This window comes from Poromitra crassiceps (genome assembly GCF_964638095.1).
Source record: "Poromitra crassiceps genome assembly, chromosome: 21".
NCBI classification, from domain to species: Eukaryota; Metazoa; Chordata; class Actinopteri; order Beryciformes; family Melamphaidae; genus Poromitra; species Poromitra crassiceps.
In genome coordinates, this window is record NC_139638.1 from 13,154,110 (window position 1) to 13,171,884 (window position 17,775).

Below are 17,775 nucleotides of genomic sequence, written 5' to 3' on the forward strand. Positions count from 1 at the left end.
TGCTGTGGCTTTACAATGATGAAAAAATAATTGACATTACATTTCCAATACAAAACAGCAGAGGGTGCCGCAGCACCACAAGCACCCCCACTTCCCGCGCCCCTGGTCACCACTTGCCCACAGGCATCCAATGAGACTAAATCATCAGACTTCATCTTCTTGGAAACACATTTCATTTTGTCCTGATTGGTCTTAGATTTGTGTCATAGTTCTGGGGAGCCCAACATGAGCCCGACTTTTTTTTTTTGGAGGGCCCCTTCACCCCGAGGGCCCCGGGGCACCTGCCCCGGTTGCCCTATGGTTAATCCGGCCTTGGTGTGTCTGTGTGTGTGCGCGCTGCAGGTGTGCCCTGTGCGTGGCTAATCGGCACAAGAATGAGAATTTATTGATAGCTATTGATAGATTTATTGATAGATTTATTGGATAGCCCATTGCATCTTATTTTGGAGAAGAGAAGTGCAGTACTGTAACAGGTGGGAGTTGTAAGATAGCAGCAGATATGTAACTTCCTCCCTCCCTCATGTTGCAGGTGTACGGTGATAAAGACACAGATGGCTTTTACAGAGGGGAGGTGAGGGGCAGGATGGGGCTGATCCCCTGTAACATGGTGTCAGAAATAAGGGCCGAGGACGAGGAGACCATGGACCAGCTCATCAAACAGGGCTTCCTCCCACTCAACACGCCTGTGGACAGAATAGGTAACGCACAACTTTGCTCATGCAATACATCTGATGTTCTGTCAGTTTGTGTTTTGAAACGGCTTCTCTTCCCTTCTCCCTTCCAGAGCAGAACAGACGAGGTCAACGTCGAGATCAGCCCTCCATGAGGATGGTGGCCCTGTATGACTACGACCCGAGGGAGAGCTCCCCCAACGTGGATGTGGAGGTACTGCACCACAGACTGTTTCAGACACGCTCCTATAGGCATGTGGAGGTACTGCACCACAGACTGTTTCAGACACGCTCCTATAGGCATGTGGAGGTACTGCACCACAGACTGTTTCAGACACGCTCCTATAGGCATGTGGAGGTACTGCACCACAGACTGTTTCAGACACGCTCCTATAGGCATGTGGAGGTACTGCACCACAGACTGTTTCAGACACGCTCCTATAGGCTACATATACAGTCTATGCTACATACACACAAGAGCTGGGAGACCCCAGGAAGTATTGGAGGATACTAAAAACAATCCAGTTTTTTTTTTTACTTATGTTGATGATTGTTGGTCTTCTAGTGATCACTGACTTATTTGACTGACTTTATTTACCACACGTTGATCGAAGAGAATACCCGCAAATTGAATCTTCCTCTCAATTAACTTTTGCAATGTTTCAATTGGCTGTGGGTCTTTGTCAGACAACATGATCGACCCCCATCTAATAAAGTCAGAAAATAAATGCTGGGAGCAAGATTAAACATGTACGTATTCCTTTTCTTTATTGAATTTTGTTTTTAACCTGCGTCTGAGAAAATCTGAGATTTTTTGCATCTCAAGTTCCCACACTCTCACAGTCACAATCATATAAGCACAACGACTGGCAAACTATTTTACAAGGGGTTGTTTTGACAGTCTGGGATATGTTTTGCCTCGCTGTAGAGATCACAACAATACAATCTGTTGAGTGAGTCCAACTTTAAGCAACTTGATAATAAACATACTTGATAAAACCTTCTCTTCTACACTGACTGTACAGAACATATTACAGATGTTTTCCTGACTTGAAGCCCCATTTGCACAATCCACATTTGATTTGATCTGTATTGATCTTGAACAGATCAAACCTATAAAATCACAGTAAAGACAAAATGTAACCATAAACAAATAAGTCAGTCTTCATCAAAGAAAAAACAACAAGGGCAGAAGGAAGCAATGCTTATCTGGTCCTGCCCCTTCCTTATAATATCATCACATTTAAATTAAAAAATATTTTACAATATAAGAAAAAAGGAAAATCAAAATGGAAAGTTGTCTTTTATCTGGATTCACCTCAGCAGTGTACTTCACAAAAAGAGTAAGTCTCTATCTCTGTCCCCTGATAGGCTGAGCTGACCTTCTGTGCTGGTGACATCATGGCTGTGTTTGGAGATATCGATGAAGACGGGTTTTATTATGTGAGTGTCACATGTCCACCATCTTAGCTTCTGTATTTACACACAATCAGCCTTACTGAGATGCACTGAGATAGATTATTGTCACACACACACACACACACACACACACACACACTCACTCACACTCACATCTTAATGCTTTGGCAATATTCTTGTAAACTTTCATGCCAATTAAGCCTATTGAATTGAGAAACATTTGATTATTTTCAAACCGATATACAATATCAATCTGTATTTGAAACCAAATTTTGGCAAAATATGTTTCTAAAACGTAGCATTTTAGGCTTTGCTTTGCTCTGCTGCCTTTCCAATGTTAAACACAAATAAAACAACTTTAACAACTTTGGTTGTGTTTAGGCAAGTCAAATAACTTGGTTAAAGTCGAGCTGACCCCAAAGATGACTTTTCTTTTCTTTTAGTTCAAATACCTGGGTATGCAGTGCACCTATTTAATAATGTATGCAAACAAAATCACAACAATCTAATTTCTTTAGTTTTTCACACTTTTTCACATCAAAAGTTCATTTTTCAAGATTTCATTGATAACAGTAATGTACAGTTTTCTGACGTCACCTAGTACTATCAAATTTCTACCCCATTTCAACCAATCATATCATGACATGCAGCTGTCAATCAAATCTTCATTTCTGGATAATTTTCTCTTCCAAATGAAGTAGAAAATGGCACCTAGTGCCTGTCATCTGGCAGAATTCCTATCCCATAAACTACTAACTTGGCCAATTGTTAGAAACATGAACAAAAAACAAAAACTATAATCTCTAAGAATGCAAAGAAATGTAACTGGCTCGTTAAAACGTGCATTCCAGGGATATCGTATTTACAGCAGCGATAATGGCGCGCGCATCCGAGAGCTTGGTTGTCAGGGGTCACACTTCGGAGATTCCAGGCCGACGTGCTGCACTCTCCGCTCGACAACACGAAGGCAGCTGGCTGCCTGCGGCTCGCTGAGCTCCACTCAGACACTAACCTCGCGTCACCAGGCTCTTCCCGAGGGGAGCGCCACAACACACTGAACCCCACTCGATTTGGAGGCGGAACACACCAGGATTGGCCAAAGCCCAATCGAGTCCCCAGAATTGTCAAATAAAATCATCGACATGATACTATGACCCGCCTTTCAACCTGTCATCTTAGACAAACTATGTTTTCAGTCTGAAACAGACTCATTATGCACGTGACGAACAGGTTCAGTTCGACTTTAAGGTTAGGATTATGGTTTGTGTTGGGCTTAAATAATGCCCTCGGCTGTGAAAGGCAACACAATACCCTTACTGGCCACCGTGCTATTTCAATAGCATATGACGTGTATAACATTGATATTCATGTATCTAGAAACGTTATATGAAACATATTTTTAATTTTTTTTAAAAATCATATAATTCTACATATCCGTGGATTGCAGGAATGTACAATGACAACATTTTATTCTGGCGATGAGACTGTGTTTCCTCACCTCACTTCCTCTCCTCCCTCCATTATTCTTTCTTCTCCTCTCTTCTCTCCTCCTCTCTTCTCCTCTCTTCTCCTCTCATCCCTCTCTTCAGGGCGAAATCAACGGCCACCGTGGTCTGGTCCCCTCCAACTTCCTGGAAGAAGTGCCTGATGACGTGGAGGTCTACCTGACGGACACTCCGTCCCACTACCCCCAGGAAGAGCCCGCCCACCGCCCCACCGCCAACAACAACTCCGCCCCCGCCGCCGCCGCCGTCACAGAGGGCAAACGGGTACATCATCACGGCCGCTCCTCTCAGCGCTAGGCCCTGTGTTCCATCCATCCCTCGTCCTCTCTCTCTCTCTCTCTCTTGATTTCCCCGTCGTCGTCTCTCGCTTCCTCTTCCTGCCGTCTCTGTGCTGTTCAGTGTGCGTGTTTGTCCATGTGGTGACAGTGGTGACAGTGGTGACTCTTTACAAACTAACAACCCCCCCCCCCCCCTCATCGGGGAAAAACCCTCCAGTCAAACACCTTTCTGAGTCTCAGAGAAAGGAAGAAGCAAAGCCTGATCTGGACAGAGAGAGAATAGAGCTTGGGGGCGGGGCTCTGTGAGAATAGACCTTGGGGGCGGGGCTCTGCTGGGGGCGGGGCTCTGTGGGTGATTTATGCATGCAGCACTGGCAAAGGAGGGTGAAGATTTGAAAAAGGCTCAACTCATTCCTTACTAGGGCTGGGTATCGCTACTCTACATACCTTTAAGGTATCGACCAAATTAACCCAGTACCAAGTCGTATCGAAACGTCTCCAGTCAAACGATACCTGCATTCGATCCTTTTTTGTACACAGATCTAGAAAAACAAACCAAAAACAATTGACATGACATCATTACATGATGTCATTTAGCAGACGCTTTTGTCCAAAGCAACTTACAGTGGTACATTTTGTCAATGGTAGTGAAAGTATTTGTATGCTTTTGCTCACAGCCAATCAGCGCAAGCGTTCTTCGCCTACCGCAGCAGCTACAACCCATACAGTCTGTGGTGGTGAAGTCAAGCGGTATAGAGAGGCAAAGTGACCGCCTACTTCCTGCTTCAGCACTGTACCAGAGATTTTCATCCGCCATTTATTTTCCCATACACATTTTGTAAAATGCTTATAAACATAGTTTTACTGGTTCAAACCAAACGGTACAGATATATTTAGAAACAGGAGAGATCGCATAACATTTCACTGGGACCAAAACGTAAAAAAATGTGGGTTTAAAGAAAATATTTTTTCTATGTTTTTTTGGTTTCTTGGTCAGAGTGAAATATTCTATGGTTTCTCCCGATTATAGCGTTAGCTGAACCGTTTGGTTCGAGGAAGTAAAACTATTTTATAAGCATTTTATGAAATTTCTATGGGAAAATAAATGGCGGATGAAAATCTCTGGTACAGTGCTGAAGCAGGAAGTGACGTTCCACTTTGCCTCTCTATAAAGCGGTAAAAAAAGATATCGAAGGAAGTATTCCATTGGTATCCGTATCATTTTCAGGGTACTGGTAATTGCTAGTGGTATCGTATTTCTTTTTTTAAGATACCCAGCCCTATTCCTTACAGATAATTTGGTACGTCTTTGCACTAAAATACTAAATCAAATTCTGGTGATTGTGTATAATACGTGCTTTATTAGCACATACTACCAATTGTTTCCCCCATGACACCGAAAGAAAATATTTGCCTAAGAAAAAAAACACAACTTTAAAAGGTGAATAAGATAGAAAAGCATGTCTTTTTCAAAAGTAAACTTGATACCTTTTTTAATAATAACTTTCTTGGCTCAACTGCTGTATTTCCTTAACGAGGCTTTGTTTCTTTTTTGTATACTGCACACACATCAAACAATCTATTTTTCAGGCCTATTGACAGCGGATACAGATGATACCATGTTTGATGTGAGGTAGTACGAGAGAACTAACCGCTACACTGAGACGTCCATACTGTATTGTTACAAAGGAAAAATAAAAGAAGAAATTGGATATAAAAATATATTTTTTTTGCGCTGTGTCCATGTGTGTTGGTGGTGGTGTTGTCGTTGATGTTGTTTTTATTTTCAGTTTTCATAGTGGTGTGGGTTTTAACTTTTTACTGACGATGATGATGCTGCCACATCTGATTTGTTCCCCCCCCTCCTCACCTGCTTGGCAAAACAAAACAAACAATCAATCAAACAAACAAATAGAAGAATATTGTTCATTTCACACCATAAATGGCTCTGTCTGCCTTGTGCAGTAAGTCAGCAACTTGAGATACCAAACTGAATGTTCTAATGCACACAGCTTTGTGGTTACATCCATGAGACTGAAATGCCAGTAAACATTATGGAACATTGTGTTTCTGTAGCAAAATTACCACAGATTTATTTTAGTTTGAGAATTACCAAAACATTTAGACCTGTTACAAATATTTTGAATCTTTTCCTGGCAAATTCTGTCATCATCATTCTGTTTGAATAGCATCCATTTGGCACCCACAAGCTTTATAGTTTTTACATAACATTAACAATTTGGACTTCGATCTAAGCAATTTAAAATTAGCCCTAATTTCCAATTAGCCCTTAAATTGTAAAATGGCATGATATCAAAGACTCAAATAGAGTGATACTCAAGGTGTACATATATATATACTGTATATATATATATATATATATATATATATATATATATATATATATATATATATATATATATTTAGCTAATGCATTAGATGAGACGCCTGGTATCTACAGTTGTGTCCCTGGGTGTTGTATATGATTGTATTACAGTATGTTCCCTCGTGACCTACTGGTGGTGGACCTGGCTCTGTGGTGTGTGCTAATGTCGTCATTTGATGGCTTTTTCCTAAGTGTTTCTTCTGTGTGTGTGTGTGTGTGTGTGTGTTTGTGTGTGTGTGTGTGTGTGTGTGTGTGTGTGTGTGTGTGTGTGTGCAAGAGGGGGGGGGGGGGAGAAAACACATACAGTACCTCTTGTGACGCCTTTCCAGGAACTTTCTCCAGACTCATTATTGTATAAGTGTTTCAACGCGATAAGTAAAACATAGTTTGTAAATCCACCGATGATGATCAACCATACGCATAAAAAGTGAAGATTTTGCTGTAGTTTATGGTTGATTTTAAATTCATAAATAGCCTAAAAATGAGTTTGGATGTGGCCGTTCCAATGAGTCAAATGGGCAAGAATGTTTTCAAAATGAAGCGACAACAACACACTCTTGTTCTGCTTCTTCCGACATGAGTTGAACACAAAGTGAACAAGGAAGGATTCATGTATCAAATGGACTATTATCATTGAAATGTTGTGATAATTGTTCAGTCGCAGGCAGCTTTTGTATGTTGAAAAGACATGTTTTAAACGCTTTTTCAGTTCAGCTGTTGGCCCTGTGTACTTTTCAAAACAATCAATCGTCATGGTAGAAAAAATTAGGAAAATAAGGCCCATGTTGAAAATAGCTGGAAGTGTCCTTTAATAATTCATATTAGCAATTTAACCTAGAAAATACAATGTTTTAGAGTCTATAATGCACCTGAAGAGCAATTACGCTTATTGCATAAGTAAATTCAAACAATAATGCACAATCGATAAGACGTCATTGCATTCGTCCATATTTGTGCTCATCATTGATGTGTGTCTAAGGCCACGTTCACATTACAGACAAATCCGATTTGCTGCTAAAGTCGTTAATCATCATTATCTTGATTGGTCTCCCAAATCTGATATGGGTGAGTGTCCGCACTGCCACAAATCTGATTTGGGCAAGTGTTCAAGTCGGATCTGTGTGTGCATACCTCCATATGTAGTTTGGGACAAGTGACACAAATCAGACTTTGAGCATCCAGACTCATAAAACCAATCTGGATAGAATCATTAATAGGTCGTTAAAGTTCACAAATCAGATTTGGCCTCCTAGTCTGAACATGGCCTAAGTATAAATGCCCACTTCAGATGTGTGAGAATTGGATAAAATGATAGTGTCAGGGCTACAGTACTTGGAGCTTTTTGTAGGTCATACACACAAATATTCTCAGATTTGGGTTAAAATGTTGTCAAACGGGGGTCTGTGGCTTTAATATGGACTAAATTAGGGGTCCTTCCTTGATATGAAAAAGATGAAAATCACTGCTTTATAATACCCCCCCCCCATGCCTCCACACCTGGCTTCTCTCCTCAGGTGACCACAGAAACCACTGACACCGTCGACAACGATGCCGTGGCCGTCCGAGCGCCGTCCCCCCTCATGCGGCCCCTCCTCCTCCCGGGTACCATGAGGCCCCTCAGCCCTACGAGGGGCCCCCATGTCCCGCTGGACCCGCGGGATCCCCAAGACCTGGCAGCCAAGAAGAAGAAAGGTCTACTGTCCAAGGGGAAGAAGCTGCTGAAGAGACTCTCCCCAATAAATAAATAAACACAAAACACAACATGTACAATACCTGCACATGCTGGCCTGTGTATCTTGCATACATGCAATCAACTCTGATCCAACAGAGAGATGGGCAGAGAGGATGTGAGCTTTGTCTCCTGGACCGCGTCAGGCCATTTGAATATAATCAGTGATACAATTAGTCATGTTCAGTGATGATTCTATGAATACAAATCGACTTAATTATGTACAGTGCAGCGTGCCAAAATCAAGAGAGAGAGGTCAACTCACACAAATACAATTAACTGTGATGTATTTTAAATCAAGGGATGATAGAAAGAAAACTAGGATTTTCATGACACGTATTTTACTATTTTCTTTATCATTTAGTTGAATCAACTTTATTGGTGCATTTATTTCAAAAGCAGGGTAGCCATGGAAAACACATTTGGACATTAGAGTTTTCAATAGACTTTACTCAGAGAGAAAAAAACATTCGCATTGAGGAGTATCGATGTCGAAAATCTGAAATAGACTACACTGTTATTGAGGCATTCTGTTAAGTAATGCTGGCTGCTAACACGAAGGCTTTATTCAGTGCAATATCACAGAGAGGTGGTAGCATACGACGGGCGTTTAAACCACTAGAGGGAGGTAGAGAAGCATTTTGTGTCTTTTTACCTGTGGTTCAGTAGAGAGCGGTTGGTGGGATGAAAAACATTCAAACAGAATCGCAGATTGGGCAACAGGGCATTAAAGTAAATCGAACATGACGTCGCTGTCCGGCGGGAAAACCCCATATCTCCAAAAATGCTATTATTCACAAGGAAGACAAAACATCATTTGTACATAGTGTAATATTAATAACGTTAATAACCAGTAATATAAAATATTTCACTGGGGTACCCACTAAATCCATTGATGAGGAAAGGCAGCATTTGGAGATATGAGGTTGCCGCCGGACAGCGAGCAACATCAGGCAAGCTTAGCCGTCTCAGTGGCCTTTATATGAAAACAATAATATGAGCCTGACATTCCTCATTTTTCTACATGACAAGATTGATTCACACCGGTTTTGATTTGATTTTCGCTTGACAATCGCTTGTGTGTTGTCATCTTCTGAAGAGGAAAATAATAACAGAAATGTTTATTGTCCCAGCTGTCAAAACTGTCATGAAACGCCTAGTTCAAGACAACATTTTGTGTCTGTCTTCCTATTGCACAAAGGTGGCTGTTTTGTCTGATGATGATTGGTAAAAACATGTTTTGTGTGCCTGTGAGTGTGTGTGTGTGTGTGTGTGTGTGTGTGTGTGTGTGTGTGTGTGAGAGAGAGAGTGTGTGTGTGTGTGTGTGTGTGTGTGTGTGTGTGTGTGTGTGTGTGTGTGTGTGTGTGAGAGAGAGTGTGTGTGTGTGTGTGTGTGTGAGAGAGAGAGTGTGTGTGTGTGTGTGTGTGTGTGTGCCTGTGAGAGAGAGAGAGAGAGTGTGTGTGTGTGTGTGTGTGTGTGCGTGTGCGTGCGCGTGTGTGTGTGTGTGTGTGTGAGAGAGAGAGTGTGTGTGTGTGTGTGTGTGCCTGTGAGAGAGAGAGAGAGAGTGTGTGTGTGTGTGTGTGTGTGCGTGTGCGTGCGCGTGTGTGTGTGTGTGTGTGTGCGTGCGCGCTCGTGTGTGTGTGTGTGTGATGCATTCATGTTTGTACAACTTGTTTTGCTCAAAAAGAGGCCATGTAGTTATTGGTCTAGTGATCTAGTGATGTGCTGCTACCTCCATTGCCTGTGTGTTTAGTTGTGTTGTCTCATGTTGATATCGAGGCCATATTGAAACCTCTGTCCTCTGGTTTGGTCACATGATCCACCTGAGGTCTCATCATTGTAAAAGAAATACTAACTTTTACCCGAGTACATTTTCCGCATCTAGCTGCTTTTTACGTACACATACGCTCAACATGACTCGTCACGTATAATAAGGACTATATACCATAAACACAAATCATCGCTGTCCAGCGAAAACGTTTTATCTAAAAAAATATTTATTTATTTTTCACAAGGAAGAAAAAATATTCCCATTTTAGCATAGTTTAATAGTAAAAACACTATTAATAACCATGTTATAACATCTTTCGCTGGTCCAAAGTACCTGAACCTTTCACAGGTTATTTTTGGGTACCTATACTAAATTCATTTACGGAAAGAAATGAAAGAAAATGGACGAATTTGGAGATAAGAGGTCTGCGCCAGACAGCGATGAAATGTAACATGTCGCACACGTTCTAATACAGTTAAAAGGGAATCTGGCACAGAGCAGATTTTACATGACTATTCCTATGATCTTGAACAATTTAACAATTAATTCCAGAGAATGTCTATTGATTACATTATACCGGTAGATTCGTCTTGTATGGGGGGAGATCTTTGCCACCAGAGAACTGGATTTCAGTTTTGAATGGGTGGTGACGTTGAATGCTGGCATTTCAATATGACTTTTTAAAAATGACACTTCTTTACTTTTTCAATATTCATTTTCAGTTTATTTGAAAAAACAACACAACAAAAACAACACAATCACTGTTATATGTAGTACACATTATTTAAACTCTACTCAGCCTTTGAAAGCCTAAATCAAAGTGAGCTCTTGAAAAGCTTTCAGATTGTGGCACATCTGGGTACTTAGGTAAGGCAGTATTACAGATCAAATCAGATCAAATTCTTCATGTGATGCCAACAGGTTAAACACACACACACACCTGGAATCCCTTTCTACCTTCTACCAGTGTACTAGTGTTTTGCTCCCAAGTGCTTTTCAATTAAATTGAAACTGAATTTCAAACACGTAAATAAAAGTTTCATTTTTCAAAATTCAGACTAAATTGTCAACCGTCAAATTGAATTAATTCACTAATAATTCAGAACACATCATTCAAATTCAGTTTTTTTGGCACACGTCTCTCCCCGTAGTCTTGTCTCTCTCTTTTCTTGGCTTTGGAGGAGACAGTTGCCGTGTTAACTGTACTATGTTATAGGAATTTTGTGCCAAGGTGGACGTTCACTTTAAAAGCAGATACCAACTTGACCCTATAGGAGGAGGGATCTGCGCACTGTAAGCCTACTGCCTACCTACACTTTCTGCTGTGGTTGTGACTCAAAGAAGTGCTAAGGACTCAGCCATACTGTACTAACTGGGGTGAGAGGGTGTGTACTGATAATACTGTAAAAAAAAACTTCTATTTCCTTTGATTGGTTTTAAAAACTCAATTTTAACCTATTCCTAATGTCCAGTTGTCTCTTATATATAGTGGAGTTTTTGAAAGATGAGACTTAAGATGAGAGTTAAGTGTGTATCTCTGACATAAAAGAAATAGCTTTCCTCCTCAGACTGTTTCCTACTTATTCATTGATACGCTGAAATGCAATGATACAGACAGGGTTTGCCAAAATGGAATGTATGACAGGTTCAGCTGGAAATAGGTTTACATTCTATTCTTTTGTTCCAAAGCTGTTTATGCATATAGGTCCTGCATCAATTTGTTACAAAGTTTAAATAATATGGTGTTACACAGTCCCAATACCAAATCATTCAATTGTGAATGGGTGTAGTGTCTCTTAACGCTGTAGCTCTTTTGTACTTTGATCCATTTGTAGGTCATTTATAAATGTTTCTACTTGATTTTAAAACAGTTTTTTTTTTAGTGATCTGAGATTTCCTCTCACTGTAAAAGAGTGTAAGCATTCTCCATAGTGTCCTTCAGTCCATTCTCACTCCCAACTCGTCTCAGAGTCCCGCTTCATCAAGCGCCTTTGGCGACCTCCGTAAACACTCCGCGGAGCCTAGAGCGTTTTATGGAACGCAGCACGGGCGGATCGTTAAAATGCACTCTGCACCTGTGGGTTCAGGCAAAGGTCAAGCACGCGCTCGGGCCCGCCGTCCAGCCCGCCGTTAGGGAGGTCGCCAAAGGCCTGTGAGACGAGTTCAGAGTGAGAACGTGTTGCGTCCTTTGAAATCAGATGTATCAGTCCACCGTATGTGCTTGCTCTGTGAATCAAAGATTTAAAAAAAAAAGACGAGAAATCATTGGACAATATTTATGGTGATTAATTCTGTGTGGGTGTGCATGTGCAAAAAAAATAATAGAAGTTTTATAACCAAATTAAATTTGATATTTTTTAGAAAATCGCTGTTTGCATTCATTTTTGTTGTGTATGTTATGACTTGCACTTTTGATTGTAAGGAGTGGATTGCATTCAGACCTGTAGTATCAAACACATCAGGAGATCTTAAACCTTTTAGAGCCTAAGACCAAAATGAGAAAGATAGTGTCTCATTCTTACTCATTAAGTGATAATATAGCACTCTGGTTGTCTGGGGACCTGTCATATACATATTTAATCTCTTTGTTCTGCCCTGACACAGCAGGAAACCAGCACATACAGAACTACAACCACGGGACCACGAGCTGCTGGCCTGGTGGTTAAACACACCAACCTTCAACTGACTTCAACTGTCCTTTTGAAGTGTCCTTGAACTAGTTTCAGAATCGGGGGACGTTGTTCTGAAGTGGGCCCTGCACTGTGACCTCCCGGGAGGTGTTCATGTCAAAAGACTATTTCCCTGGAGGGATCATTAAAGTATCACATTATCTTTATTATTATTTAAAGCAATATAATTTAGGTATAATTAATGTCACAATTTAATTGAAGTCTGGTTGTAGGAGGAAGCAATATGGCCTCAACTTCATATCTCATATTCTGGACGATAATGATCGCAATCACAGTTTAAAAATATAGTTATAGGTTTCTATCTAGTCGTTAACACATCACAAAGCACAACACATTTCAATCAGGTTTGGCCTGCAGGTGTGATTCAAAACACTTGTGTTGAACAGGCCTACATCTATCACTAGATATTGTTTTCTATATTCATTCTGTTAGGTGGGATAAGTATCCCACCCCCTTCTTATCCCCACTGGTGTTAATGGCCAGGTTTTACTCTGGGAACCCTACTTACGCAGGATGGGGGTCCCTGGACGCGGCGCGGCCCGAGCGGGGAGCATAGGATATTATTTCTGAATGCTTGACTGTTTTGTTTTTTACTCATTATACCATTACAGCTACATAAAAAATATCTTACAAAAGTGTGTGTGTGTGAGAGAGAGAGAGAGAGAGAGAGAGAGAGAGAGAAATGTTGCACTTAAAGTGAGGGGGATAAGGGGGGAGAGAGATTGATTGTAAGTTTGTATTTAAACACACACTGCCTCTTTAACGCTCCTCTTCCTGGAATAAAGCAAAGCCTGATAACCCCTCCCTCAAACACAGCCAGTTCTATTCTCTCCACATATTTCCTGTTCCTCCCCTTTCACAGATCTGCCAGTTTATAGATAGGTGTAAACATGCTGTGAAGTGCAGGAGCTGACCAGCACATTCACTGCAGATCAGCACATGAACATGAAGAAAACAACAGAGGTTTGGTTTGGAGCAGAGCCAGCTTGTTTCAGTTCAGAGGAAGTGAAACTATCTGACTCACTGTCACTGAGAAGTGAAATGGCGCAGCAAGGAATTCAGCTGGACGGGGGAAAATGGTGCTGTTCGATCTGTCTGGATCTACTGAAGGATCCGGTGACTGTTCCCTGTGGGCACAGCTACTGCATGAGCTGTATTAAAGACTGCTGGGATGCAGAGGATCAGAAGAAAATCCACAGCTGCCCCCAGTGCAGACAGACCTTCACACCGAGGCCTGTCCTGGTGAAAAGTACCATGTTAGCAGAGTTGGTGGAGGACCTGAGGAAGACCGGACTCCAAGCTGCTCCTCCTGATCGCTGCTATGCTGGACCTGGAGATGTGGGCTGTGATGTCTGCACTGGGAGAAAGCTGAAAGCCCTCAAGTCCTGTCTGGTGTGTCTGGCCTCTTACTGTGAGCAGCACCTCCAGCCTCACTATGAATCCTCTACCTTTAAGAAACACAAGCTGGTGGAAGCCACCGTGAAGCTTCAGGAGAACATCTGCTCTCGTCACGACGAGGTGATGAAGATGTTCTGCCGTACTGATCAGCAGTGTATCTGTTATCTCTGCGTGGAGGAACATAAAGGCCACGATGCAGTCTCAGCTGCCACAGAAAGGGCCGAGAGGCAGAAAGAGCTCGGGGCAAATCGACAAAAAATCCAGAAGAAGCTCCAGGGCAGAGAGAAAGACGTGAAGGTGCTTCAACAGAACCTGAAGGCTATGAATCTCTCTGCTGATAAAGCAGTGATGGACAGTGAGAAGATCTTCACTGAGCTGGTCCGTCTCATTGAGAAGAGAAGCTCTGAGGTGAAGCAGCAGATCAGATCCCAGCAGAAAGAGGAAGCGAGTCGGGCTGAAGAACTTCAGGAGAAGCTGAAGCAGGAGATCTCTGAGCTGAGGAGGACAGACACTGAGCTGGAGCAGCTCTCACACACAGAGGATCACATCCACTTCCTCCACAGTTACCCCTCGCTGTCACGTCTCAGTCAATCTACAGACTCACCCAGGATCGATACCCGTCCTCTGTGTTACTTTGAGGATGTGACTGCAGCTGTGTCAGAGGCCAGATATAAACTACAGGACATTCTGACAGAGGAACGGCCTAAGATCTGACTGACAGTGACTGAAGTGGATGTTTTACTGCCACAACCACAGCCCAAGACCAGAGCTGACTTCTTACAATATTCACGTCAGATCACACTGGATCCAAACACAGCACACATAGGGCTGTTATTATCTGAGGGGAACAGGAAAGCAACACACATGAGTGAAGAACAGTTATATTCTAGTCACCCAGACAGATTCACTGCATGGGGTCAGGTCCTGAGTAGAGAGGGTCTGACTGGACGTTGTTACTGGGAGGTGGAGTGGAGCGGCAGTCCTTCAATAGCAGTCTCATATAAAGATATTAGCAGAACAGAAAAAAGTGAATTTGGATACAATGACAAGTCTTGGTCATTAGAGTGTGACTGCGGCAGCAGTAGTTGTTACTTCACACATAAGAGTATCAGAACTCTCATCTCAGTTCCTCTGTCCTCCAGAGTAGGAGTGTACCTGGATCACAGAGCAGGTATTCTGTCCTTCTACAACATCTCTGAAACCATGACTCTCCTCCACAGAGTCCAGACCACCTTCACTCAGCCTCTCCATCCTGGACTGTGGTGTTCCACTGGAGACACTGCTGAGCTGTGTAAGCTCAAGTAGACATGACTTATTAAAGCAGCTGTGTGTGTGTGTGTGTGTGTGTGTGTGTGTGTGTGTGTGTGTGTGTGTGTGTGTGTGTGTGTGTCTCTCTCTCTCCATCTTTGGTGCTTAGCTCTCATTGCTGTGGGGTTTCTGCACTGCCCACATATCACCTGTCAATCAAACAGTGTGGGCGGGACTGTGATGTCTTTTTCCAAATTGAATTTTCTGTGGATGATGTTTGATTTCCTGTAGGTGGCGCTCTTTTCTTTGTGTTATATCAGTCAGTGATAGCGAGTATCCGAACACACATGTATTCATATGAAAACATAAACTGTTGTGTGGCCTATATTTATCTATATCAAAATGAGGACTCTTAGCTACCATGAAGTTGTCTTGTTGGCTACAAACAATTTGGCATCTGACTGGATTGAGAAGTCCAACGGCTTTCTGTTCAAATGAAGCACACAGGTCGCGACAAGGACTCTAAAAACGTCAAGGCGAGCCTGAGCCTGTTTCATGAGTTTGGGGAGAACATGGCCATGTTTGTCTCGCTCTTTTTGGACAAACTTCCACCTGTTGGGTTTGTTTGGCAATATGGCCTCTGCGCTGCTCAGTAGAGTGGAGCAACTGAGCAGCGAGGTTTCTGGTCTGAGGAGCCCGGCCATTGAAGCACAGGTGACCGTGAACGAGGACCTGACGGCGGCTACAGCGGCTGTGAATTGCCGGGTGACAGACAGCGCTGGAGGACGGTGGAAGGAGGTCTACCCCAGACAGTCCTGGACCTCGGGACTGCGGCTGGTGCAGAAGCAGACGGGACCTGGTCAACAGGAGGAGGTGACGACGGCGTTAGACCCTCCTGATGCAGCGGCTACAGAGAGCATACAACTCCCAACGCCAACGCCCAGGTCGCCGCCGTGGACTTCTGTGGTGAGAAATGGAGTAAAGAAGCCCACAGCCAAGATGACGCAGCCCCGTCGCAACGCCGCCCAAACCCGGGTGAGACGTGAGCAGAGGAACACCAAGTACTGAGAGCAGCATCCCAGTGATCACTACCAAGAGGGTGAGTGTGTTTCACACTAAGTTCTGTCACTCTGCGCAGGGGCGGATATAGAGAAATATTCATGGGGTGGAATGAAGATTTTAAGGGGTGGCAGAAATATATATTGCTGATTTAATCGCATATATCAATATTTGCTTCGAAAAGCCCCAAACTGAAGATATTTTAACTCAAAAACATTGTATTGCTTTGGCACAAGTGAAGCATTGAATAGACATTTCTAAGGTGGCATTAGAAATAATTGAATGAATTGTAAACATCTGTGTATAAAATCCACTGTGTAAAAAAGCTGACTTGCCTTACCACATTTTTCACTTTTAGACCAGCAGGGGCGACCAAAGCTATGCAATGACTGTTGCAATAGACAGAGCCAGATTAACACCCCCAGGGGCCCCTGGGCACTGAAGCTCCCAGCCCCCCCCCCCCCCCTGCGCTGCACCCTGCTGGTGGGAGCCAACGTGGTGGCGGCGTGCGGTCTGCGCGTGGACGACATCCAGCGCGACACCGCCGAGCTCTCCTGGTTGCCGAGCAACAGCAACTACGCGCACACGGTGTTCCTGGACGGGGCGGAGCACGCGGCGGTGAAGGCGGGGTGGTATCGGCTACGCTTCCACAACCTGAAGGCCATGACGGTTTACAAGGTGACAGTGGTGGCGCGGCCGCACCAGGTGCCATGGCAACTGCCTCTGGAGCAGAGAGAGAAGAAGGAAACGGGCGTGGAGTTCTGCACTCTGGCTGCAGGTCAGCAAGGCTCATTTTGACTTCCTGTTGATCTCAGAGATACCGTTTCACATGAATACTCACGACTAACGTTGCCACAGTCTGTGGACGTTGTACCCAATGGCGGACTATGTTACCGTGGAGCTGACCGCAGCACCAAGGCCCCAGGCCTTAACACATTCACTGCCAACAGTTTTTTTTTTTACTGTAGGTAGCTTCTGCCAAGGTTTTTTTTGAGGATTCTGGCTCATCTTTCAAGAGCCGAGGATTATTTTCTGCTAGGAATTTGTGAACACAAAATATCTCAAAAGAACTAATAGAATGTGTGCTTTCTCTGTCTAAAAGAGTTAGTTTGTAGAGTTAGTAGTTATGTAGGCATTAGCAGTTGAATACAGCATGGTTTCAGCGTCTGAAAAGGAAAGTTGAGATAAATGCCTTTTTGTGAAATTCGATAGAACAGTCACTTTAACCATTTATTTTTGGCATCAGTAACACATCAGACATCTAAACAATTAGTTCTGAACAGTAATTTCCACCATAACACCACCCCCACCCCCCTCTCCTTCAAACTCCTCCCTCCGTGTGTGTTCTCCTCCTCCCTCCGTGGCTCTGCAGCGGGCATGTCACAAGCGAGTTTCTGCTGTCTGTGCTGCCTGGCTGCTGGCGGCCGCTCTTTGGGCGAGTCTGGATGGGGCTCGTTCGTTTTCGGTTGTGAGCTCAGCTGGAATGAAGCTGCGTGCGATTCTGGGCTTTCTGCTGGTGTTTCAAAGTGTATTGCACCCATAATCTATTATGCAAATTTGAATCCCCCACCGCCAGCTCCCAGCGCGAAAGCGAAAGCGTTTTCGCCAATCCATTTTCATG

The 17,775-nt window shown here is 43.2% G+C and overlaps 2 protein-coding genes across 2 annotated transcripts in view; both read left to right on the forward strand.

The window, feature by feature from the left end:
- LOC310795264 (RIMS-binding protein 2-like) overlaps nt 1–8,007 on the forward strand; it is a gene marked incomplete at both ends in the record, with an annotated part of 28,242 nt that extends 20,235 nt beyond the window's left edge. The window contains 5 exons of the mRNA XM_083657322.1: nt 530–698; nt 785–885; nt 2,043–2,114; nt 3,680–3,859; nt 7,774–8,007. Of these exons, the coding sequence (XP_083513448.1) occupies nt 530–698; nt 785–885; nt 2,043–2,114; nt 3,680–3,859; nt 7,774–8,007 (756 nt within the window). The remainder of the gene's footprint in view (nt 1–529; nt 699–784; nt 886–2,042; nt 2,115–3,679; nt 3,860–7,773) is intronic.
- Nucleotides 8,008–13,490: 5,483 nt separating this feature from the next.
- Nucleotides 13,491–17,775, forward strand: part of LOC310795265 (uncharacterized protein) — a gene marked incomplete at its 5' end in the record, with an annotated part of 34,186 nt that continues 29,901 nt past the window's right edge. Inside the window, 4 exon segments of the mRNA XM_083657323.1 lie at nt 13,491–14,558; nt 14,562–15,148; nt 15,752–16,137; nt 16,606–16,932. Of these exon segments, the coding sequence (XP_083513449.1) occupies nt 13,491–14,558; nt 14,562–15,148; nt 15,752–16,137; nt 16,606–16,932 (2,368 nt within the window).